We start from the raw sequence: 23,693 nt of genomic DNA, 5'->3' as shown, positions 1-23,693 counted from the left end.
AGCCTAGCGGTCCGGGCCCTGTGTCTTCTGACACCCGCTTTGGGGCTCACAGGAGAAAGGTGAAGGACGGGGGTGGTCACTTCAGCCCACTTCTGGGGCCAGTGGGGCAGGACTGGCAGGAGCAGCCACCCCATGGGGCTTTCTCGCAAATAAGCGTCCATGTGTGTACACACGTGTGTACACACGGCTTGTCACACACAGGCAGGCACACAGCCCTGGGTCACAAATACTAGAGAGAAAGTTGCAGGCATACACACAGAGTGAACCTCCAGATGTGCACATTTGGCTCACATAAGATACACAGCTCACAATAAAAATGTGCACGTATAATCACACTTGTTCACGCATATGGTCCAAAGTCTCATACAGCTGCCTGCATACAGTCAGAGGCACACAGACATGTCTAAGGACATGCCTGCACCTAGCTCACACATGCAGGTTGGCACACCCAGCCCATATGCAGACACATCTGTGCACACACAGGTCACATACAGATACAAGACTGTATGCCCAGATACATGGTGCTATGTGGACACACAACAGATCCAGCCTATACGTATTTGACACACATGTCTGTACATCCATACATGCCAGGAACACATACAAGGTTCACATAGCCCACAGCTCATAGAGGCCCACAGCCTTTGTCATGCGGTCCTCAGGGTGAATTCACAAACACCCACAGGTGCCTGCCTGTCTGGGTGATTGTGTCCTGTTTGCTTGTCCCTTAAGGGAGGGATGTTTGCCATGTTGGCCCAATTCTAATGTCCAGCTCAACTTATTGTCTCTCACTAGCTCACTGTCTTCCTTTCTGTCTGCCTCTGTCAACTGCCTCCTCTCTGTGTTTCTTGTTGGCTTGTTTCTAGTTTCCTCTTTTATGCCTAGCTATCTGTTTTTCGCCAATGACCCCCTCCCCCCCCACAGTGGCACCATACCTGCCTGCACATGCAATTGCAATTCTCCACTACCTCACACCCAACCACGCCCCTGACCCATCTGGCAGGACAGTTAGACTGTACCACACCCCAGAGGGACCAAGCCCTCAGGGATGGGGACGCTGGACAGGGCAGCTCAGGTCTTGTGCCAGCTGCCTCTCCCTTCAACACATACCCTATTCCTGTTAAACCCATTGCTGGCTAGGTGCTAGGTGTGGGGAACATGCCCTGGCCTCTCTCCCCAGAGCCCTGCTGGAATAGATGCCTGGCATCAGGGGAAAGTAGAACTCCCTGCTTCTGCCCCTCTTCATTATCTCTCTGCCCTATCCCATTTGGGGCACACAGCCCTAGATCTCCCTTTAACATTCAGCATCCTCACTTCCTGCCTCAGCACCCTCATTCTGGAAGTTTCCTGAGCCCCCACATCTGGCACAAGTTGACCCTCCTCCTGCCTGCCCCTGCCTTGTGGTTCCCAGGGTTCTAGCTGGCAGGGACAGCTGCAGCCCCAACAGCTGGGGCCAGGGCAGGGGGCCGTGGGAACTGTAGATGGTGGGGGCTCCCTGCACTGGTAGAGACACCCCCAGCCCAGTGCAGCTGTTGCCTGGGGAGGGAGGGGTCTGTCACTCCCAGACTGGGGTTCCTGTGCGCCTCCCTGACCTTCCTTCCACTTTCTTTCACCAACCCCACAGCTCCCCCTTGCCTGGATGGAAGCCCATGTGCAAATGGAGGTCGCTGCACCCAGCTGCCCTCCCGGGAGGCTGCCTGCCTGTGAGTGCCTGGCTTTGAGCCATCAGTGGCCCCTCTGTGGGGAAGTGTCTGCCTTCTGCCCTGCCTCTGTGTCTACCATGGATGTCTCTACTGCCTCCTGTGTGTGTTTGGCTTGGGCAAATTCTTGTCTCCACATTGGACTTGAGCAGGGGCTCTAGAATTTGCCCAGCCAGAGTTCAAATCATGTTGCTTCCTGTTAGGAACTTAAACTCATGAAGTTTCAGTCACCTAGCCTGGAAAGTGGGCCCATGACCTCAATATCACAGAGTTCTCAGCTGCCTGAGGTCACCTTATAGAGTCCCTGGTGGAGGGGGACCCGTGACAGTGACTTGGCAGTGGCAGGTACCCTCTCCTATCTCAAGATCTGTGATACAGCCCTGCTCTGCTGTGTTCTTGCCATATGACCTTGGATTAGTCACCTCCCTACTTGGAACCTTGCTGCATTGTAAAATATGGGTGCTTCTTCCTGACTTGTGGCCATGAAGGGGTCCAAGAATTTAGTCATTGGATAATACAAGGAAAGGCAGAAAGTTGAGGGGTGTAGGAAAGGGCCTGGGAAATTGCTGACAGAGACAGAACTCCATTTAAATTCTGGGCTCTGGGATATCTTGAGCAAATGCTTTGAGCCTCTGAGCCTCTGTTTTTATTTTATTTTATTTTTTTAAAGATGTATTTATTTATTTATACAAGCACTGGGTACAGTCAGAAGCACGGGAGGGTGAGAGAACTCACCAGAGCCAGAGCGGGGAACCGAGCAGGCAGAAGGACCGAAGCACTCTGCTGAGGGGAGCAGCAGGGCGGCAGGAGAGGTCTGGGAGCCATGTGGGACCCTCCCGCGGTGGCCGGGGAGCAGCCGGGGATCGAACTGGCGGCGTTGCAGAGGCTGCGGGCAGCTTCGCAACCCAGGGCTCAACCGCTGCGCCACCGGGGAGGCCTGAGCCTCTGTTTTTGCATCTGAAAAATGGAGTGGTAGTTCCTCCTTTATGAGCTTGATTGTAACGCGAAGAGAACTTTTGATGAACTCAGCACAGTAATCAGCATCTAGTAAGTCTCAATAGACAGGGGTTAATATTACAAGTAAGACTAATAGGAGGGACACAGGAATTAGGGCTGTAAGAGGAAACTCTTGAAGTTATGGGGGAAACGCTTGGTTCCTTTCTTAATATTATTAGTAACACCACTTCATCTAGTGACCATTAATTGACTCATTAATGTATTCATTTATTCAACAACATGTGTACCTGGCCCAAACTAGATAGATCTGGGGTGACTTCAGGCATGCACTTTGGAGCCCCACTTGTGTAGGGATCTTAACCTCCCTGAATTATTTTCTTGGGTTGGGAGTCTGCAATGGTGGGGGTCGGAGAAAGTGTGACCTTACTTGCAGCCTCTCACACGGGAGGCGGAGAGCCTGTGCCGTGGAGCTCCACACCTGGAATCCTGCCTACAGGTGAACGCGCCCGCGGCTGCCCCGCCCCCTCTCCGGACAGGTGAATCACCGGCGCGCACTGGCGCGCACTACCATCCGGAGCCCGGCCAGCCCGAAGTGGAGCGGGCTCCGTCCCAGGCGCCGGGCCGTGGGAACCACCTCCCGCAGCTCCCCCCCTTCCCAATCTCTTTCAACACTCGTGTCCTTTCAGGTACTCCCCAGTCTGTCACATTCCGCAGGGTCCTCCAGTGTCCCCCTCAAAGTAGGCTCCCAAATCCTTGTTTCTATCTCCTAATCCTCGCCTCCCTTTGCCAACCCTCCCCTACCAAGTCCTGGCTCCCCTACCAAGTCCGGGCTCCCCGCTTTGATCTCCCCCAAAGCCCTGGCTGTGGGGCGGGGCGCTGTGGAGGTTGGAACCGGCCCGACCGGTCGGCAGGGGCGCGGGGCGCAGAGCGTGGGAATCAGCCCTCGGCGCCGGGAGGGGACCACGCGGCCGCGCCCTGACGGGCTTTGGGACCTGCAGTCCTAGGCGGCCGGCGCAGTGCGCCCCCTCCCGGACCGCAGTCACGGCGGAGGTTCTTAGGGAGCTGGGCCCTCCGGTCTTAAGACCATTTGCGCCCCTGACCGGCCCCGACTAACCTGTTTGGTTGGGAGCCGGCATGGAGAGATCGTGAGAGTGACGCTAAAGACTGGGTTAGCTTTTTGAGTTTAGCTCCAAGCTACCGGCACAAGCCAGAGGGAAGGATCCTCCAAGGGGGTGGTCAGCACAGGGGCGGGGCTGAACCCTATGGCCTCTGCAAGTACCTCCTCTGACCCCCACCAGTGTCCCTCTGAAGAATTCCAGTCTTAAGAACACTTCCTCCCAGCTTTCATATTCTCCTCAGGCTCAAGGTTGTTTGGTGGGTTTGGGGAGGGGTTGCTGTCTGGAGGATCTTCCCTCAGCAACAGGGCACCAACAGCGGTGACAACCTCCTCCCTCCATCAATGGAAGGAGACAGTGCATGTGCCCCTAGGAGAGGAGTTGTATATTAGTGGGGTCCTCCTGTTGCCCATATCTTAGTAGGATGTGGGTCGGGTGTCTGGGTGTTGACAATACACGGAGTTGAGGTATCCCTCTGTGTGTGTATCTGTGTATTTCCTCTTCTACCAGTCTCTGTGTGCTGGGTGATTGTATTTTGGAGCCTGAGACTTTTTGCATTTGTTGTGCCTGCTGCCTGAAATACTCTTCCCTACACTGTCCCATGGCCCCCTCCCTCACCTTTAGGCTGTGATGACCTCATCTTTACATCTGTCACTTAATTGCATCTGCAAAGACTTTTTCCAAATAAGGTCACATTCACAGGTTCTGGGACATAGGCATTTTTTTTTTTTTCTGGACTTACCACTCCACTCACTACATTTTTATGGCCCTCGTGACCCTTACCACCCCCTGCTGACATGTTGTATATTAATTCATTATTTATATATCTTCTTTTGCCTGATCTGGCAGTGAGCATCCAGAGGGTTCAGACCATTTTGATTGTGTTTGCTGTTACACTTCTATTGCTAAGAATATAATAGGTATTTTAGTGAATATTTGTTGATGATTGAATGAACATGTGTATTTGTTGGGCTGTTTGTGTACTTCATGCCTATCTTTCATGTCTGGGGCCCTCCTGCCTTGTACCGGTCCCACACAGCTGTCTGTCCACAGGTGCCCGCCAGGCTGGGTGGGTGAACGGTGCCAGCTGGAAGACCCCTGCCATTCAGGACCCTGTGCTGGCCGTGGTGTCTGCCAGAGTTCTGTGGTGGCGGGTGCTGCCCGGTTCTCCTGTCGCTGCCCCCGTGGTTTCCGAGGTAAGGGAGAGCCTGGAGGGGAGAGGGAGGCAGGCAGGAGTGTGACCAGCCCTGGCTCATCTTCTTCTGGTCCTTCCAGGCCCTGACTGCTCCCTGCCAGATCCCTGCCTCAGCAACCCCTGTGCCCATGGTGCTCGCTGCTCAGTGGGGACTGATGGCCGGTATATATGCTCCTGCCCACCTGGCTATCAGGGCCGCAGCTGCAGAAATGACGTGGATGAGTGCCGGACAGGCGGCCCCTGCCACCATGGTGGCACCTGCCTCAACACGCTGGGCTCTTTCCGCTGCCAGTGCCCCGCTGGCTACACGGGGCCACTGTGTGAGAGTCCTGCTGTGCCCTGTGCTCCTTCACCATGCCGCAATGGGGGCACCTGTAGGCAAAGTAGTGATCTCACCTACGACTGTGCCTGCCTTCCTGGTGAGGGAGTGGGACTTAGGGGAGGTGTCGGGGGGGGGGGGCGGGTTAGGTCGACCTGGCAATGGCCATCTTCCTGTTCCCTTCTAATGGCAGGGTTCGAGGGTCAGAACTGTGAAGTGAATGTGGATGACTGTCCAGGTCACCGATGTCTAAATGGGGGGACATGTGTGGATGGTGTCAACACCTACAACTGTCAGTGCCCTCCAGAGTGGACAGGTGAGCACTGGGGCTGAGGTGAGCTGGGTAACAGGCCTTGGGTGGGTATGTCTAGGTGGCTGGACATAGCACCTCTGTGTGTGTCACAGGCCAATTCTGCACAGAGGACGTGGATGAGTGTCAGCTGCAGCCCAATGCCTGCCACAATGGAGGCACCTGCTTCAACACACTGGGTGGCCACAGCTGCGTGTGCGTCAATGGTTGGACAGGGGAGAGCTGCAGTCAGAATATCGATGATTGTGCCACGGCTGTGTGCTTCCATGGGGCTACCTGCCATGACCGGGTGGCCTCCTTTTACTGTGCCTGCCCCATGGGCAAGACTGGTGAGTGGCTATTTCTATGTAGGCAACAGGGAGCCATTGATATTTCTTGAGTGGGAGCCAGGATATGGGGTCTGACTTGAGCATTAGAATGGTTATTCTAGAGGCCAGATTTATGATGAGGGGTAAGCCTGGGAGAGGTCTGTGAGGATGCCATGGGACTGGAGAGCTATATTCTAACTAAGAAAGAGAGGACATTGGGAAGTGGGAAAGATCAGAGATGGTGCTTGGAGGGAAACTTGGAAATGGAGGGAATGGCATATCAGACAACTTTCTTTTTCTAAAGATTTATTTATTTATTTATTTTTAAAGATTTTTTTATTTATGCATACAAGACCTGGGGCACAGGCCAGAGATGCGGGGGGGGGGGTGAGATATTTCACCAGAGACAGAGTGGGGAACAGAACAGGCAGACTGACTGAAGTACACTGCTGAGGGGAGCAACTGGCAAGTCAGGAGAGGTCTGCTGCTCCACGTGGGTTGCTCCCTGGCTGTCCAGGCATCGAACTTGTGCTGCAGAGGCTGCGGATTGCTTCATAGTGCAGTGCTTAACCCCTTGTGCCACCAGGGAGGCCCTAAAGATTAATTTATTTATGCATTTAAGAACTGGGGTACAGGCCAGAGGGTTGGGTGGAAGGTGAAAGGATTTACCAGAGACAGAGTGGGGAACAGAACAGGTGGATTGACTGAAATACACAGCTGAGGGGAGCAGCGGGCAAGACAGGAGAGGGCTGCTGTGCCATGTGGGTTAGCTCCCTGGCCGGGGATCGAACTGGCCAGGGATCAAACTTGCCAGGGATTCAACTCGTGCTGCAGTGGCTGTGAATAGCTTCATAGTGCCACGACTTAACCCCTTGCGCCACTAGGGAGGCCCCAGACTGGTTTCTATAGAAAAAAGTATGAGAGTATGGATCATCAGAAAAAGGAGCAATAGATTTAAAGATGTCATGTGGATGTTTCCAATTTCTTGTCAGTTGGTTCAGAAAAAAAGGTAGAGCTCACAATAATTGAATCTAGGTGGTAGGTTATGAATCAACTTTTCTGTATGTTTGACATTTTTTACAATACATTGTTGTCATTCAACTTGATACTTTTTTTAAAAAGAATTATTTCTTTATTGTAAGATTTTTATTTATTTTTGTGTAGAAGAACTGGGGTATGTGGGGGTGAGAGGATTCATCAAAGAGAGTGGGGAGCAGAACAGGCAGATCTACTGAAATATAGTGCTGAGGGGAACAGCAGGTGAGATGGGAGAGGTTTGCCACGCCATGTGGGTTAGCTCCCTGGCTAGGGATTGAACTCAGGTAGCTTTGCTGCGGGAGGTTGCAGTGGTAGCGCTGAGATTTAATCCCTAGCCCAAGTTACCTTTTTTTTTTTTTTAATAATAAATGGTTGGGGAGAAACAGCTACCAAATACAGTGCCGGTTCATAAAAACAAAATATAAAACAGTATGCTGGTGTGTGGACCACTGGGCAGAACCAGAAGGTGTACCCTTGACCTCTGCCTGTTGCTTCCCAGGACTGCTGTGTCATTTGGATGATGCTTGTGTCAGCAACCCCTGTCATGAGGATGCTATCTGTGACACGAACCCCGTTAATGGCCGGGCCATCTGTACCTGTCCTCCTGGCTTTACTGGTGGGGCATGTGACCAGGATGTGGATGAGTGCTCCATTGGTAAAGGGGATGTTATCTTTTTCTTTTTTTTAAAAGATGTATTTATGCATACAAGAACTGCGGTACAGGCCAGAGGTGTGGTGGGTGAGAGGATTCACCAGAGACAAAGTGGGGAGCAGAACAGGCAGACTGACTGAAATACTGTGCTGAGGGGAGCAGCGGGCAAGTAAGAATAGGTCTGCTGCACCATGTGGGTAGCTCCCTGGACAGCCGGGGTTCGAACTCATGCTGTGGAGGCTTCGGATAGCTTCATAATGCTGTGCTTATCCCCTTGAGCCACCAGGGAAGCCGGGGGATGTTATCTTAGCGTTGGGAAGGAGAGGAAAGGCAGGTCCTCAGCTCTCTACATCTACCCCACTGTGCCTACTTTCATAGGTGCCAACCCCTGTGAACACCTGGGCCAGTGCGTGAACACACAGGGCTCATTCCTGTGCCAGTGTGGCCGTGGCTACACTGGTCCGAGATGCGAGACAGATGTCAATGAGTGCCTATCTGGGCCCTGCCGAAACCAAGCCACATGTTTGGACCGCATAGGCCAGTTCACCTGTATCTGCATGGCAGGTATATAGTGGGCGTGGCTCAGGAGGGGCCTGAGGCTAGGGGTGGGGCTAGAGAAACCTGTGGGCTGGAGAGTGGGAGTGGGGTGGGGCTGAATTTGGAGTGGGATTCTAAGAGACCTAAGCCTGGATGAGGTAGAGGTGGGACCACAAGGAAATCTTGTGCTAGGCAGGGGCCATGATCAAATGGAGTCTGGATACCCATAGATGGGGCTGGGAATAGGCCTGGGATTTAGGACCCTTTGGGGGTTGGGGATGGTATGAGGGTGAGATCAGGGAGCTGGGGACATGGCGTGGGGACATGGAGATGGAAGGGGGTTGTCTGAAGGTATGCCTTGAACCAATTGGGGCCACAGCTAGGTTGAAAATTTACCCCACATTGAATCCATGCAATGTGCTGGACTAAGTAGAGGTACATCCTGCTGGATGAACAGTATGGAGTCCCATTTTGATGATTGACATCAATTTGTCATAAAACAGGAACACATTCCTGGATTAATTTTACTTTCTATTGGGCAGAGTTAGATGCAAGTGAAATGTTAGGCCATAGTTCAGCCTGAGGCAAAAAATGGAATCTAAACTTGGGCTCGGAGCAAAGCCAAAGGCTTAGAGGAATTGTCTATAAGGAGAGTATTTGCCTCCCCCACCCCCAACATTCCCTCTAGGCTTTACTGGCACCTATTGTGAGGTGGACATGGATGAGTGTCAGAGCAGCCCATGTGTCAATGGTGGGGTCTGCAAGGACAGAGTCAATGGCTTCAGCTGCACCTGCCCCTCAGGTAAAGACCCTGGGTCAGGGATTCTGAAAAAGATGGGTTTCTGCAGGGGCAAAGACTCTAGGACAGGAAACTATATAAGACCATGTGAGCAGACAACTATTGTAATAGAAACTATTTAAAAAATATATTTATTTGTTTATTTATTGCATAGAAGAACTGGGGTGTAGGCCAGAGGTGCGGGGTGTGTGTGTGTGTGTGTGTGTGTGTGTGTGTGTGTATTCACCAGAGACAGAGTGGGGAGAGACAGAGCGGGGAACAGACTAGGCAGACTGACTGAAAGACACTGCTGAGGGGAGCAGCTGGTGAGACAGGAGAGGTCTGCTACGCCATGGGGTTACCTCCCTGGCCAGGGATTGAACTCATGCAGCAGTGTCTTGTGATAGCTTGATAGCTCCGAGATTTAACTCTTAGGCCACTAGGGAGGCCCTGTAATAGAAACTATTGATATATATTATGAAATACATTGAGATGAATTTAAAAATAAGTAAATGGGCTTCCTACCCCAAAACGAGGCAGGGCAGGCAAGGAGTTACGGCTCTGACCGCTTCTGGGCCCCTGTTCATCCTGCTCCCCACCCCAGGTTTCAGCGGGGTCATGTGTCAGCTGGACGTGGATGAGTGTGCGAGCACGCCCTGCAGGAACGGCGCCAAGTGCGTGGACCAGCCAGATGGCTACGAGTGCCACTGCGCGGAGGGTGAGGGTGGGCCATGATTGGTCGGGAAAACTGGGGGCGGGGCCGGTGGGAGAAAGGACAAAAGACAGCTTTGGCCAAAACTTGGGCATAGTGTTGCAGCGAGTCAGGACCCCCTATTACAACCAGGTACGTCCTGTATCCCCATTTTCAGGTGAGAATGAGGCAGAACTGGATAGTATGAGGCCTGGAGGCAGGGCCACCCTGGGGGTCGGGTTTGTTTGGAAGGGTCTTGGCCAGGGGCAATTCCTGGAGCTGTCTGGTGGGTGGAGTGGAGGCGGGTTCGGGAAGGGGCACGAATTGAACCTGGCCCCTCTGAGCTCCATAGGTGGGCCTGAGGTAGACCTGAGCCAGGAATGGGCTAGGCCAGACCTGTGAGCAGGACCTGGGCGAGCGGGAGGACTCTGACGCACTGGATCCCTGCAGGCTTCGAGGGCGTGCTCTGTGAGCGCAATGTGGATGACTGCTCACCAGACCCGTGTCACCATGGGCGCTGTGTGGATGGCATTGCCAGCTTCTCGTGTGCCTGTGCCCCAGGCTACACTGGCACACGTTGCGAGAGCCAGGTGGATGAGTGTCGCAGCCAGCCCTGCCGCCATGGGGGCAAATGCCTAGACCTGGTGGACAAATATCTCTGCCGCTGCCCTCCTGGCACCACAGGTGAGGCCTGGGGCTGGGCTTGGGTGGGAGCTGTGCATCTGAAGAGGTATCCCACTTGGGAATGGTACCCCTGGTCGGGCGCAGTAGTGGCTACCCATGTCATGTTCCCTTCCCCAGGTGTGAACTGTGAGGTGAATATCGATGATTGTCTCAGCAATCCATGCACCTTTGGAGTCTGCAGGGATGGCATCAACCGCTATGACTGTGTCTGCCAGCCTGGCTTCACAGGTGGGCAAGTGGCTGGGTGAAATCATGTGTCTTTCTTGTCCATGTTTTACCCCTCTCTTTGTACATGGTTGTCAACGAGATTGTCCATACTTTGTTCTCTCATTGACACGAGGTTGTCCTAACCTATCCCGACACAAGATTATCCTGGAACATAGATGAGGGTGTCCAGAATCAGGCATGGGGATGTTTCTGAGTAGGCCCAAGGTAACCCTTGGTGGAAATGAAAGTGACTTCATGTAAGTTGGGATGAGGATGATCTGAGTTGAGTAGGTGGCTGTCCTAACTTGTGAGAGCTGACAGGTTATGAGAATAAGATTGTCCTTCCTCAAGGGTGTGGCCATGCTAAAAGGGCAAAGTTGGCTCGGCTGTCCTTGTCCTGGGATAAAGTTTGCCTTCCTCTTCCCCAGGGGCCCTGTGCAATGTGGAGATCAATGAATGTGCATCCAGCCCATGCGGCGAGGGAGGCTCCTGCATAGATGGGGACAATGGTTTCCACTGCCTCTGCCCACCTGGCTCCCTGCCTCCCCTCTGTCTCCCCCCAAGTCATCCCTGTGCCCAGGAGCCCTGCAGTCACGGTGTCTGCCATGATGCGCCTGGAGGGTGAGGCCTCTCCCCAAGCCCTGACCCTCCGACTACTGTCCTGCCCATGTGCTGACCCTTATTGCCTCCCCCAACAGGTTCCGTTGTGTGTGTGAGCCTGGCTGGAGTGGCTCCCAGTGCACCCAAAAACTTGCCAGAGATGCCTGTGAATCCCAGCCCTGCCGGGCTGGTGGCACCTGCACCAGTGATGGAATGGGATTCCACTGCACCTGTCCCCCTGGTGTCCAGGGTGTGTGTCCCCACTTTCCTCTGCCAATGCCCCCCTTTTGCCCCCTTCTTCTCATTTCCCTCTACTTCACTTCCTCTCTGCCCTTTACATTTGCCTTTTTTCCTTTTCCTCTTAGCCCCCAGGAGCTTAGGAGGTGGGTATTAAGGTGGGGGTCTGGGGGGAGATGGGAACTTGAAATCTCTTAAGACAATCTCACTCTACCTGCCCCTCACAGGCCATCAGTGTGAGCTGCTGTCCCCCTGCATTCTGAACCCCTGTGAGCATGGGGGCCACTGTGAATCTGCCCCTGGCCAGCTGGCTGTCTGCTCCTGCCCCCCGGGCTGGCAAGGTACATCAGCTGCTTTTTCTTCCTCCCCTCCTTTGCCTCCTTTGTACCCATGCTGGGTGACTCTAGAGAACCAGAGGGGGACTCGCTTTTGGCACTGCCATTTAGAGGGGCTTTCTTTTGGGAAGAAACAGAGGTGGATACAGACACACAAAGCCCATGGGGTCAGTTGTGGAGACTAGGAAGGGACAAGGGGGTGGGGAAGAGAAGACTCAGTCTGCTGATAGCTTCCTGGAGGACCTCACTGAGAGGATGCATTCACCGCCACCTACTGAAACAAAAGGTAGTTCCGGAACAGCATGTTCCAGAGGCAGATGCCCAGAGGCGCATGACAACATAGCTAATTCTTACCTTCACTCATCTCAGCCCCTGGTTGAGCACCAGATACCTCACACCTATACTGTCTAACCCCAGATGTCACCTTACATCCCAGGCACACGTTGTCAGCAGGATGTGGATGAGTGTGCTGGCCCCTCCCCCTGTGGCCCACATGGAACCTGCACCAACCTGGCGGGGAGTTTCAGCTGTACCTGCCATGGGGGCTACAGTGGCCCTTCCTGTGATCAAGACATTAATGACTGTGACCCCAGTGAGTTCAGGGGGGCTCTTGGGAGATGCTGCCCTAGGGAACGTGTTAATCAAGTCCATCATGTATACCTAGCACTGGGCTTTCATTTCATCTTCACTGTTCTCTTACTTCTTCCATTTTACTCATGGAAATTGAGATCCAAAGAATGCACTTACTTGAGGTCATGCAGCATATCAGGGGATGAGCAAGGATTAGAACACAGACCTGGCTGACTCTGAAACCTGTAGGCTTCAGACTTGCTGCCCTGATAGAGAGCAAATCAGGACTGTGTGTAAAGTTTGAGGTAATAGGCACCAGTGAGTTTTCCAAGACTGCTGTCCTCTAGACAAATAACATAAGCCACATACACAATGAAAATTTTTCTAGTAATACATTATGAAAGTAAAATATACCTATGTGATATACTTTTAAACTAATATATAAAAATATTATCATTTTGACATGTAATCAATATGAAAATAATTGAGATATTTTACATTGTTTAAAAAACAAACAAGTCTAAAAAGTCTAGTGTGTATTTTATACTTACACCACTCCTCAATTTAGACGAACCACATTTCAAGGACTCTAGATCCACATGTCAGTGGCCACTGTCCTGGCCAGTGAAGGTCTGGGGAGGCCTCTCGTGCCAGCCCAGGATTAGAGCAGACACAACCAGCAGCAGGTGTTTGGAAGCTCAAAGGGAACTTTTGGTTCTCTCCCTTCTCCCCCTTCCATGTAGGTGAGGTTTCCTGATATTGGAGGGGGAGAGCCACACAAAAGTGGACAGATTTGATTCCTCAGATCAAATGTGTCCCTCTCAGTTGAGCCTGGTTGCCTCCTGAGTCCCTTCTATGCAAGATGTGGGTGGTCATGCTGTGCTGATGGGCGACTAGGACAGTGACAGGCCTCCCCCCACTTCCCGCTGCAGACCCCTGCTTGAATGGTGGCTCCTGTCAGGACGGTGTGGACTCTTTTTCGTGCTCCTGCCTCCCTGGCTTTGCTGGCCCCCACTGCGCTCAAGATGTGGATGAGTGCCTGAGCAGCCCCTGTGGTCCGGGCACCTGCATGGACCATGTGGCTTCCTTCACTTGCACCTGCCCACTGGGTTATGGAGGTTTTTACTGTGAGCAGGACCTACCTGACTGCAGCTCCAGGTGGGTGGGACCTCTTCTTGGGATTTGGGGGCTCTGCCATCAGATGGGGCATCATACTTGAGAAGACGTGGATGGTGGGGTCCTTGACTTGACACCTACCTCTGGACTCTGATGCCTGGTGGGGCTGTGTGTGGGAAGCAGGGCATCTGGAGATAATCTTAACGATTCTGTTCCCCCATCCCCTCCCCAGGCCAGGACCTGGGGAAGGGGTTCTCCATGTGGCTCCCATTTTAGCGCTGAAGTACTAGTAAGTTGAAAGTGTGGGGCAGGACAGGGCAGGGCCTCTACTGGGGCTGCAGCTTCTGATTCTGAGCTGGGGGCAGGGTTGAGCACACCCACTCATTGGTGGCGGGTGTGTGTCTAGAAGTGGGCAGGGCCTGTGAGGGGGAAGCCTGGCTCACCCCCTTGCTTCCTTTTCAGTTCCTGCTTCAATGGTGGGACCTGTGTGGATGGCGTGAACTCCTTCAGCTGCCTGTGCCGCCCGGGCTATGTGGGTGCACACTGCCAACATGAGGCTGACCCCTGCCTCTCGCAGCCCTGTGTGCACGGGGGCATCTGCACTGCCACCCACCCTGGCTTCCTCTGTGCCTGCCCTGAGGGTTTCACAGGCACCTATTGCCAGGTGGGCGGGGTCACAGGTCTTGAGAGGAGGAGTCTGGAGGAATGTCCTGGGTTGGGGGACCTGCCTGGGATCCTGGACAGGGGTCTGCTGGGCACCTGCAGGAGGGGCTGGCCTGTATCCCAGGCAGGGGTTTGAAGTGGAGTTATGGTAAGGGGCCTGACCGGACCCTGGGAGAGGGATCTGGAAGTTCTGTGGTTGGTGCCTGCCTAGGATCCTGAGAAGGAAGCTGGGGTGTGGTTTCTAGGGGTTCCCCAAATCCTAAAGCTATGGGCTTACCCTCCAGACGCTGATAGACTGGTGTAGCTGTTCGCCCTGCCAGAATGGGGGTCGCTGTACCCGGACTGGAGCCTCTTTCTACTGCCTTTGCCCCGCTGGGTGGAGTGGCCGCCTCTGTGACATCCAGAGTCTGCCCTGCAGGGAGGCAGCAGCCCAGATAGGTGAGGGGGACTCAGTGGTCAGTTGTGTGTGTATGTTCTGCTGGTGTGAGCTGAATGAGGGTTTGTGATAGGTTGTGTAGTGCATCTGTTGAGACTCAAGGCGTGCATGTATGTGTGTTAGAGAGAGTGAGAGAGAAGGGGAGGGTGAGACACTGTGACTGATGCCAGGAATGTTTGGTGTGTGGTGCAGGGGGGAAGAGGGGGATGTGTGCTTGACACCACTGCCCCTTATTGCAGGAGTGCAGCTGGAGCAGCTGTGTCAGGCTGGAGGGCAATGTGTGAACAAGGACAGCTCCCACTATTGTGTGTGCCCAGAGGGTCGGACAGGTAGCCACTGTGAGCAGGAAGTGGATCCCTGCTTGGCCCAGCCCTGCCAGCATGGGGGTACCTGCCGAGGCTACATGGGAGGCTATATGTGTGAGGTAAGGGGCGTCTGAGGAAGGGCAGAAAGCAGCTAGTCATGCCTGGATATGTCTGGGCTGGTGTGGTGTGTCTCTCCCTAGGCTTGCCTGGGGGTTTGCTTTTGTGATTCTGGGTGTATTTTGTGGGTATCACTCTGGGTAGGTCTGGGTGTGTTACTGTCTGGGGGTCCTCTCTCTTTGGTTGTTTGCTGTAGGTATTTATGTGTTTCTCTGTGCAAGGCATCTCTCGTGTAAAGGCATGAGCCAGAGAGTTGTGTTTGGGATGGATTTGGGTGTTTCTCCTGTGTCTCTGACCTGTGTGTTTGTATGTGTCTCGACACTGGATGTCTATGGCCTTCCGTGTCTTTGTGTCCTTCTTTGTGAGTGTGTTTCCTTATATTGTGTGCATTTTCTGCACACTGGGTATATCTCCTTGTGTTGGGTGACAGTATCCTTCTATGCTTGCATGCTGTGTCTGCATGGGGAGTGTCTGTCCCCCTGCATTGATTGGGCCCCTGTCTCCATCACACCTTCCCCCACCCGACCCCAACTGCAGTGTCCGGCTGGCTACACTGGCGATAACTGTGAAGATGATGTGGACGAGTGTGCCTCCCAGCCCTGCCAACATGGGGGCTTCTGCATTGACCTTGTGGCTCGATATCTTTGTTCCTGCCCCCCCGGGACACAGGGTACTTCAGGGCCAGGGGTGGGGGACAGGAGAGGAGGCTGGATCTTCATCCCCTTCTGATTGTCCCCCCCATGCTCCCTTCTCCCAGGTGTGCTCTGCGAAATTAATGAGGATGATTGTGGCCCAGGGCCACCCCTGGATGCCAGTCCCCGGTGCCTACACAATGGTACCTGCATGGATCTGGTAGGTGGCTTCCGCTGCAGCTGCCCTCCAGGATACACTGGTCTGCGCTGTGAGGCAGACATCAACGAGTGTCGCCCAGGTGTCTGTCATGCAGCACACACTCGCGACTGCCTGCAGGACCCAGGTGGGGGCTTTCACTGCCTTTGCCATGCTGGCTTCACAGGTAATTGGTAGAGGGGTTTGGCCTGGGATGCTGTCTGTGTTCCCTGACTGTGGCTGATCCACAACCCCCACTCCTTTTCACCCAGGTCCCCGCTGTCAAACTGTCCTGTCTCCCTGCCAGTCCCAGCCATGCCAGCATGGAGGCCAGTGCCATCCCAGCCCAGGCTCTGGGGGTGGGCTCACCTTTGCTTGCCACTGCATCCCGGTAAGTGGCCCCTATGGGTCACATCCAGAGTCTGGGTCCCCAGGAGAAGAGGGGAGTGAGGTGGAAAAGAGGATGTGGCTTTCCGTGAAGGAACGGGGGCTTCTGGGAAATGCTGAAATTACCTGGAGAGAGAGAGAGAGTGTGTGTGTGTCTGTGTCTGGGGTTTGAAGGCATGGTCTCCTAAGGAAGGCAGGGCTTTCTCTGAGCCAGGTTGGCTGCCATGGAAGGGGGAGAGGTTGTGTCCTGACCTGGGGAGGTTGTAGGCTCAACGTCTCCCAAGTCCAGACCTTCCCACCCTCTTCTCTCCCTTCCACCTAACCTGTAATCCTCTTCTCCACCCTCTCCACCTCCCTCCCCCTCACCCCTTCTCCCTGGCTCACCCGCTTCCCCTACCCTACTCATGCGGTTTTTTTTTCTCTCTCCTTCTACCGACCCCCAGCCTTTCTGGGGCCCGCGGTGCGAACAGGTGGCGCGTTCCTGTCGGGAGCTGCAGTGCCCAGCGGGCGTCCCGTGCCAGCAGACAGCCCGGGGGCCGCGCTGCGCCTGTCCGCCGGGGCTGTCGGGGCCAGCCTGCCGGGGCTTCCGGGGGGCGCTCCCGGGGGGCGCTAACGCCAGCTGCCCGGCTTCCTCGTGTCTCCACGGGGGCTCCTGCCGCGCGATGCCGCTCGCGCCCTTCTTCCGGTGCGCCTGTGCGCCAGGTTGGGCCGGGCCGCGCTGCGAGGTGCCCGCCGCGGTGCCCGAGGCCCCGGAGGAGCCGTTGTGCCCCAGCGCCTCCTGCCAGGCCAAGAGCGGGGACAAGCGCTGCGACCGCGAGTGCAACACCCGGGGCTGCGGCTGGGATGGCGGCGACTGCTCGCTGAGCGTGGGCGACCCCTGGCGGCAGTGCGCGGCGCTGCAGTGCTGGCGCCTCTTCAACAACAGCCGCTGCGACCCTGCCTGCAGCTCCCCCAGCTGCCTCTATGACAACTTCGACTGCCGCACAGGGGGCCGTGAGCGCGCCTGCAAGTGAGTCTGCTGTCTGTCTGGCCGTCTATCTAGATATTCACCCAGTCTGACCGGCCATATTTCACATATGACTGCTTCTCTGTTAGTCTGTCCATCTATACATCCCATCTGTTTGCCTTAGGACCATCCATGGGCCCTGCCTCTTTATCCATCTGTCCATTTATTGTTTGTCATTCTGTCTGTGTGCCATATCTGACCATCCGTGGGCTCTGCCTCTGTTTCTATCCATCCATTTGCCATGGCCTGACATTTGGTCATCCTTAGGTCATTTCGTTTGGCTGTCCATTCATCTGCCACATCTGTTTCGTGGTGTAACCTGTTTGTCCATCCCAGTGCTGTGTCTTTCCCTCTGTGCAGCTCATATGCCCATCCTTGTGCCACTTCTGTTTGTCTGCTCATCCACATGTGTGCCCTGTCCTTCAGTGTGTCCCATCTAGCTGTCCACCCATGACCCTACATGTTTGTTTTTCTGCCTGCCTAGTCATTCCATCTGTCTAGCCCTATGCCCTGCTTATCTGTCTGTCTTCCCTCTGTACTTCCAGATTTCTGTATGCCCCCTTGCTGTCTGTCCATGGACTTCAGATGTTCATCTGTCTGTCCGAATGCCAGTGTCTCTTTGTTCATCCATGTGCTGCTTCCATCTGCCCTGTCCATCCATGAACCCTTTTTGCCACTCCTTCTGTCCATGACGCTGCCTGTCTTTCCCTACCCTTCTCTGTGTTGGTTCAGGAGCCTTATCTCTGTCCTCTGCATTCCATCTGTCCCTCCTGTGTGCTCTGGCCCCTTCTGTCTCTCTGTGTTCCTCTGTCTGCCTGGAACCCTTCCCTCATCTTATCTCCTTGTTGGCATCCCTACCCCCACCCCCAGTCACTGCCTGCAATTTTTCTGATACTCAGACTTAGTTCTCCCTCAGGGCCTTTGCAATGACTGTTCTCTGGAATGTTCTTCCTTCAGGAAGCCTCCCTCACTTCCAAGCTTTGCTCAGTAATCTTCCCAGTGAGTTTCTCACTGGCTACCCCCAGAATTTGTTTTATTTTATCCCTTACTATTTAATGCTATATAGCACTGTGTGTATATGCGTTTACATGTAAATTTTATTGACTGGTGAATGAAATATATAATCTGCTTCATCCCACCTAATGTCTGTCTCTGTCCACTGGAATGTCAGCTCCAAATCCAGGCAAGGATTTGTGCCTGGATCACACCCTTCCTTCCTATAGCAGCACCCTCAAATAGCAGACAGTCTTGGTTACTGAATAAATGGCTGGTTTGCAGAAATCCCTGTACCTGCAGATCCATGCTAGTCCCTGTGCTGGTCCTGTCTGCTGCTCTTCTGTCTGTGGAGTCCCGGTGCGCTGCAGTTTGTGTGTAGGGGGCTCATGCCCACGTGAGCAGGGAATTCAGAGGCCCCTGACCCCATCCCTCTGCGCCCACAGTCCAGTGTACGAAAAGTACTGCGCCGACCACTTTGCTGATGGCCGCTGCGATCAAGGCTGCAACACAGAGGAGTGTGGCTGGGACGGGCTGGACTGTGCAGGCGAAGTGCCAGCCCTCCTGGCACGTGGGGTGCTGGTGCTCACGGTGCTGCTGCCCCCTGAGGAGCTGCTGCGCTCTAGCGCGGACTTTCTGCAGCGGCTCAGCGGCATCCTGCGCACCTCACTGCGCTTCCGCCTGGATGAGAACGGCCAGGCCATGGTCTTCCCTTACCACCGGCCCTGGCCCGGCTCAGAATCCCGCAACCGGCGAGAGCTGGCCGCCGAGGTGATTGGGTGAGTGGCGCCACCACACAGGCTCTCAGTGGGGATGGGGGACCATTGGTCTTGTGTGTTTTCTTTATTTTAACTTCTTGGAGAACCTTTTCCAGTGAGTACAGCAGGTCTCAACCTTGGCACCATGGACATGTGGAGTCAGTTCATGCTTTGCTGGGTCGGGCGGTGGTTGGGGGGGGGGTGTCCTGTGCACTGCTGGGCGCTGAGTAGCATCCCTGGACTCCTCCATTAGATGCAAGAAGCACCCTTCCACCTCCCCTCCAAGATGTAACAACCAACAATGCCCCCAGAGGTGGGCAAGCTCCTTTGGGGAGCAGAATTGCCAATCCACGCTCTCCACCCACAAGCTTTAGTGCTCTTTACTTCTGTACTTCTGGAGAGGCAGGGGTATAGCAGAGTGGCTGAGGACATGTGTATTGGTTTTTTGTTTTTCTTTTTTAGACATGGAAAATACAAACTATACTGATAGTGAGGGGTCAGAAGGGAGGTGTGGTTTCGCAGGGGGTGGGGCCCTGACAGAGGAGGGCTGGATTTTAGAGATGGGCTCTGGTTGGGTGTGGCTGGCATGGGGGGCATGGAAGAGGGTGGCTGATGTACCACTCTCTGGCTGGGGTGACCGAATGATCGGATGAGTTCACAGGGTGAAAAACCTGGGTCACTTGGGGACTTGCAGAGTTTGAGGAGTGTGGGGATATGGTGCAGCCCCACGGGAGATGATTGGTGGCTGAGGACAGACATGTGAAAGACAAAAGGATATTGACTATCATTGAAATCATGGAGCAATTCAAGTGGGGAGAGAAGGGATAGAAGAGTGATCTCTGGACACTGAGATTTGAGGATTGGTTGAGGGAAATTGGCTCAAAAGAGGAGATGAAGGAAGCCAGAGAGAGAGAGTGAGCCCGCGCGTGCAATCTGGGACATGGGGCGCTGGGTGTCCCAAGGAAGAGGGAATTAGGGGGGCTGGGTTCCTGGAAGTAGAGCCTGGGTGGGGAGTCAGCTATATGGGATGCACTGACTGCAGTCAGGAGAGGGACTGAGGATGGAGCAGGGGAATTACTGAAGTAGGTAGCCTCAGACAGGGCCCACCTTCAGCCTGATTCCACGGAGAACTCTACAAATGTGCAAAGCATGCAGAGTTGACCCCACCCCGGGGCAGGAGGGCTGGCTTTGGTATACCTGTATCTGCCAGTTACTGTGCTCTGAGGGCTGTCCCCTTGCAAATGAAGTGGCCTCCACTTTGCTATGGCTAGTTCTCTGGAGAAGGGGCAGCTGTAAACTGGGAGAAGCCAATGCTTAGAGATAGGTACCAGTACCCACTGTGGGCTGTCCGGTGCGGGTGAAACTGGGGCTTCTGCGGTGGGCTGGGCTTGGAGATGGAAACACCAGTCTTATTCAGGTGATCTGCACTCACACTAATGACATCCACTGTGGTGGGCCTGAAAACTTCTCACTGATCCATGACTTAGGGGATACCAGTGGCTACAAAAAGACTGGTTTTGGGGGTGTGGTGGGCTTGGGTACCAGGTTGGGGAGCTCTGGCCATGTGAGTGGGTGAATAGAGCTGGCTCTTCTGAACTGGCACAAGAAGGAGGAACTTGCTGCCTGCTTGCAGCAGGTGTCTTTCAAACCTGCCTGTCTCTCCCCATGTCCTCTTAGCTCCGTGGTGATGTTGGAGATTGACAATCGACTGTGTCTGCAGTCGCCAGAGAATGACCACTGCTTCCCTGATGCCCAGAGTGCCGCCGACTACCTGGGAGCTTTGTCAGCAGTGGAGCGCCTGGACTTCCCCTACCCACTGCGGGCTGCTCGGGGTGAGGCCCTGGCCTGTCAGGAACTAAGGATGGAGCTCCTGAGGTGGGTTGGGCAAGGGCTGGGGTTGAAGTCCCTGCTTCCTGCCTGCAGGGGAGCCCCTGGAGCTGCCAGAGCCTAGTGTGCCACTGCTGCCACTGCTGGCTGCGAGCGCCGTCTTTCTGCTGGTCATCCTCATCCTCGGCGTCATGGTGGCCCGGCGCAAGCGGGAGCACAGCACCCTCTGGTTCCCTGAGGGCTTCGCGCTACACAAAGACGTGGCCACTGGCCACAAAGGCCGGCGGGAGCCTGTGGGCCAAGATGCACTAGGCATGAAGTGAGGACTCTGCTTGTACCCCATTCCCTCACAGGGGCCCTTGTGAACCCTTGAGTCCACATGGAATGACCTCTGAACCTAACTTCATACTCCACCCTTGACCACTAACTCCATGACCCCTGGGGATCACTCCTGATTCATGACCCCTGACCATGTCTTCTATGTCCAAGTACCCTTTACTGAAATCCTACCCTGACCCAGTTTTGACCTCACTCTCACCCCAGCTTCTTAGACTTTGCCCTGGTGCTTAGCATTTGTTTCTACATGACTGCTGACCCCATTGATTCCTGCTTGTACCCCAACACCTCGCTGACACCCTGACCCCTATATTTTGTGCCTCCTAATACCAGCTCTGGCCCTAATTCACCCTGAGCTTTGACTAACTTCTCACCTTCTTTCCACATCATTCCTCATGCTCTTCGACCCATCTTGGCCTTGGGTCTCATATGCAACTTCTTGACCGATTCCTTAAGACCGTCTACCCTGCTCTGTCCTAAACACTGAATTTATCCCTCTTCTGTGACCTCATGACCTCCTGATCCCTCAACACAACCTATTCAACACTGGCTATTTCTCTATCCTCCGTGCTCCCTGATACGATCTTCTGTAACCCTTGCTCTATGCCTGGGACCCTCATGTTTCTCAAAACCCACTGATCTGAACCCTGACCCACTCCTGTCCCTTTCCAGTTCTACCTTAAGACCCTGCATGTCACCCAACATAACACCTGACTTCCCCCTGTGACCTTCCCCTGTGACCCTGTCCCACATCCTCTCACTGGATCCTGTATTCAGATCCTGCCCCTGTGCCTACTAACCCAGGACCCTGGATCCCAAGCCTAGACTCTGACCTGTGCCCCTGCTCTGACCCCACCTCTGATCCTCTTCCCAGGCCACATGTCTCCATTGTCCTCTCTCATCTCTCCCCTTCCTAATGTCCCCACAGGAACATGACTAAGGGCGAGAGTCTGATGGGGGAGGTGGCCACAGACTGGATGGATATGGAGTGCCCGGAGGCCAAACGACTAAAGGTTGTGCCCTCTCATCTGACCCCTACCCTCGAGGTCCTGGGTGGGAACCCAGTGTTCAGTGGGAAAGCCAGGGAAAGTATCTGCTCTCTGGCTCCGGAAAACAGTTATGTTGCCCATACCATCCTGCCCCTTCTAGACCAGCTCTTCCCAGTGGAGGATGTCCTGGCCCAGATAGCTGTCTGCTTGCTTTCTTCTAGGTCCAGCTTTGTTGAGGGTGCCCCACCTGAGCGTGCGCCCAGCTGGTTCCAGGCACCAATAACTGTCCTGGAACCACATTAGTGGGTTCTGTTTTAGTCTGCTTGGTTTATCCTATCAAAATGTTACCATCTCGGTGGCTTAAACAGCAGACACTTATTTTCTCATAGTTACAGAATCTGGAAGTCCAAGACCAAGGTACTAGTGTGCTTGCTTCCTGACGAGGCGCTCTCCCAGGCTAGCAGATGGCTGCCTTCTTGTGTCTTCACATGGTTTTTCCTCTGCGTGTGCATGGAGAGAAAGCAAGTGCCGGCATCCCTTCCTCTTCTTAGGAGGACACCTGTCCTGTAGGATCAGGCACTCACCCTTGTGACCTCATTTAACCATAATTAGTCCTTAGAAACCCTGTCTCCAAATATAGTCATGTTGGGGTGTAGAGCTTCAATAGATGACTTTGGGGAGAGGATTGTATGGAACGATTCAGTGCCTAACAGCCTCCTGCTGATGTAACTTTGATGTGCACTGAATATTTTGAATGCGCACCTCATTTCATCTTTACAAGGACCCTATAAAGCAGTCATTGATAGACACCACAGTTCTAGCTGCCTCTTTGCTGTCTATATTTTGGTTTGTGAAATGGAGACTTTTATTACAATTAACAGCTAAAGAAATTGCTCACTTTTAGGCTTTTTCGTTGTCATCCCAAAGTGGGTATTTGACCACGCAGTATACTGTTGATGGTATTTTAACAGCAGAATGTGTGTGTCATCCTGATTTTGCCAGTGAGATGTCCAGTGCTCTAATATGGTTTGTCCAGGGTCATAAGCTCCTAAGTGACAGTATCAGAACTCAAATCCACATTGAATACTGTCCCATCCCTTCCTACCCTTTCTGGTTAGCTATTTATCACCTGTCTCTCCCTTTGCATGAAGGTCCCTACTGGGTCCTTCAGCTCAGGTATGGCTTGATCAGGCTCTGTGTTGGGTGCCTTCCCTTGGGCAGTTAAGTACCCGAGCAGGCTACTTAGGAATGTTCTGTTCTGTTTCTGTAACATCACTCTTGCCTCAGACCATGAGTCTGAAGTGTATCAAGCTCTTGCTTGGGGCCAGTATGCTAGCTTGTGAGGGAAATCAGTATGTTTATGTGTGACTGTTTGGCACACTACCTCATGTTCATGTTTGTGATATTGGGTAGCAGCCCCACAGGGTATCCAGACCGTCTCCTGCTACCTTCCTTCCCTTCTACCATTTCCCAGATTAATATTGAAGGACTCCTCTGTTCCTGCATTTCTTTTATGAGTGATTTGTAGTTTCTAGAATACAAGTTTTGCACTTCTGTTGTTTAATTCTAAGCATTTTGTTTCTCTTGATACTGTTGTCAATAGAATTTTCTCTTAATTTGATTTGTGTGGTCATGTCCAGGAGACAGGTGTGTGCTGACAGGTGTCATTCTCTTTGTTTTGTTCTTGATCATCCCCATC

General features: G+C 53.7%; 1 protein-coding gene across 1 annotated transcript in view; it reads left to right on the top strand.

Moving 5' to 3' along the window:
• The window catches only part of NOTCH3 (notch receptor 3), a gene marked incomplete at both ends in the record, with an annotated part of 33,503 nt that overhangs the window by 1,083 nt on the left and 8,727 nt on the right, over positions 1 to 23,693 (top strand). Inside the window, 27 exons of the mRNA XM_084249325.1 lie at positions 1,625 to 1,703; positions 4,826 to 4,968; positions 5,048 to 5,386; positions 5,480 to 5,602; positions 5,692 to 5,925; positions 7,442 to 7,597; positions 7,973 to 8,158; positions 8,820 to 8,933; positions 9,514 to 9,627; positions 10,051 to 10,284; positions 10,402 to 10,512; positions 10,920 to 11,112; positions 11,190 to 11,341; positions 11,556 to 11,669; positions 12,100 to 12,255; positions 13,166 to 13,391; positions 13,812 to 14,013; positions 14,297 to 14,450; positions 14,688 to 14,872; positions 15,408 to 15,540; positions 15,628 to 15,885; positions 15,971 to 16,089; positions 16,529 to 17,094; positions 18,531 to 18,863; positions 20,520 to 20,674; positions 20,766 to 20,988; positions 21,934 to 22,018. Coding sequence (XP_084105451.1) covers positions 1,625 to 1,703; positions 4,826 to 4,968; positions 5,048 to 5,386; positions 5,480 to 5,602; positions 5,692 to 5,925; positions 7,442 to 7,597; positions 7,973 to 8,158; positions 8,820 to 8,933; positions 9,514 to 9,627; positions 10,051 to 10,284; positions 10,402 to 10,512; positions 10,920 to 11,112; positions 11,190 to 11,341; positions 11,556 to 11,669; positions 12,100 to 12,255; positions 13,166 to 13,391; positions 13,812 to 14,013; positions 14,297 to 14,450; positions 14,688 to 14,872; positions 15,408 to 15,540; positions 15,628 to 15,885; positions 15,971 to 16,089; positions 16,529 to 17,094; positions 18,531 to 18,863; positions 20,520 to 20,674; positions 20,766 to 20,988; positions 21,934 to 22,018 — 5,087 coding nt within the window. The remainder of the gene's footprint in view (positions 1 to 1,624; positions 1,704 to 4,825; positions 4,969 to 5,047; positions 5,387 to 5,479; positions 5,603 to 5,691; positions 5,926 to 7,441; positions 7,598 to 7,972; positions 8,159 to 8,819; positions 8,934 to 9,513; positions 9,628 to 10,050; positions 10,285 to 10,401; positions 10,513 to 10,919; positions 11,113 to 11,189; positions 11,342 to 11,555; positions 11,670 to 12,099; positions 12,256 to 13,165; positions 13,392 to 13,811; positions 14,014 to 14,296; positions 14,451 to 14,687; positions 14,873 to 15,407; positions 15,541 to 15,627; positions 15,886 to 15,970; positions 16,090 to 16,528; positions 17,095 to 18,530; positions 18,864 to 20,519; positions 20,675 to 20,765; positions 20,989 to 21,933; positions 22,019 to 23,693) is intronic.

This window comes from Talpa europaea, assembly GCF_964194135.1.
Source record: "Talpa europaea genome assembly, chromosome: 12".
Classification (NCBI taxonomy): domain Eukaryota; kingdom Metazoa; phylum Chordata; class Mammalia; order Eulipotyphla; family Talpidae; genus Talpa; species Talpa europaea.
The sequence above is the reverse complement of the archived record's forward strand: the minus strand, read 5'-3'. Positions and strand labels throughout refer to the sequence as shown.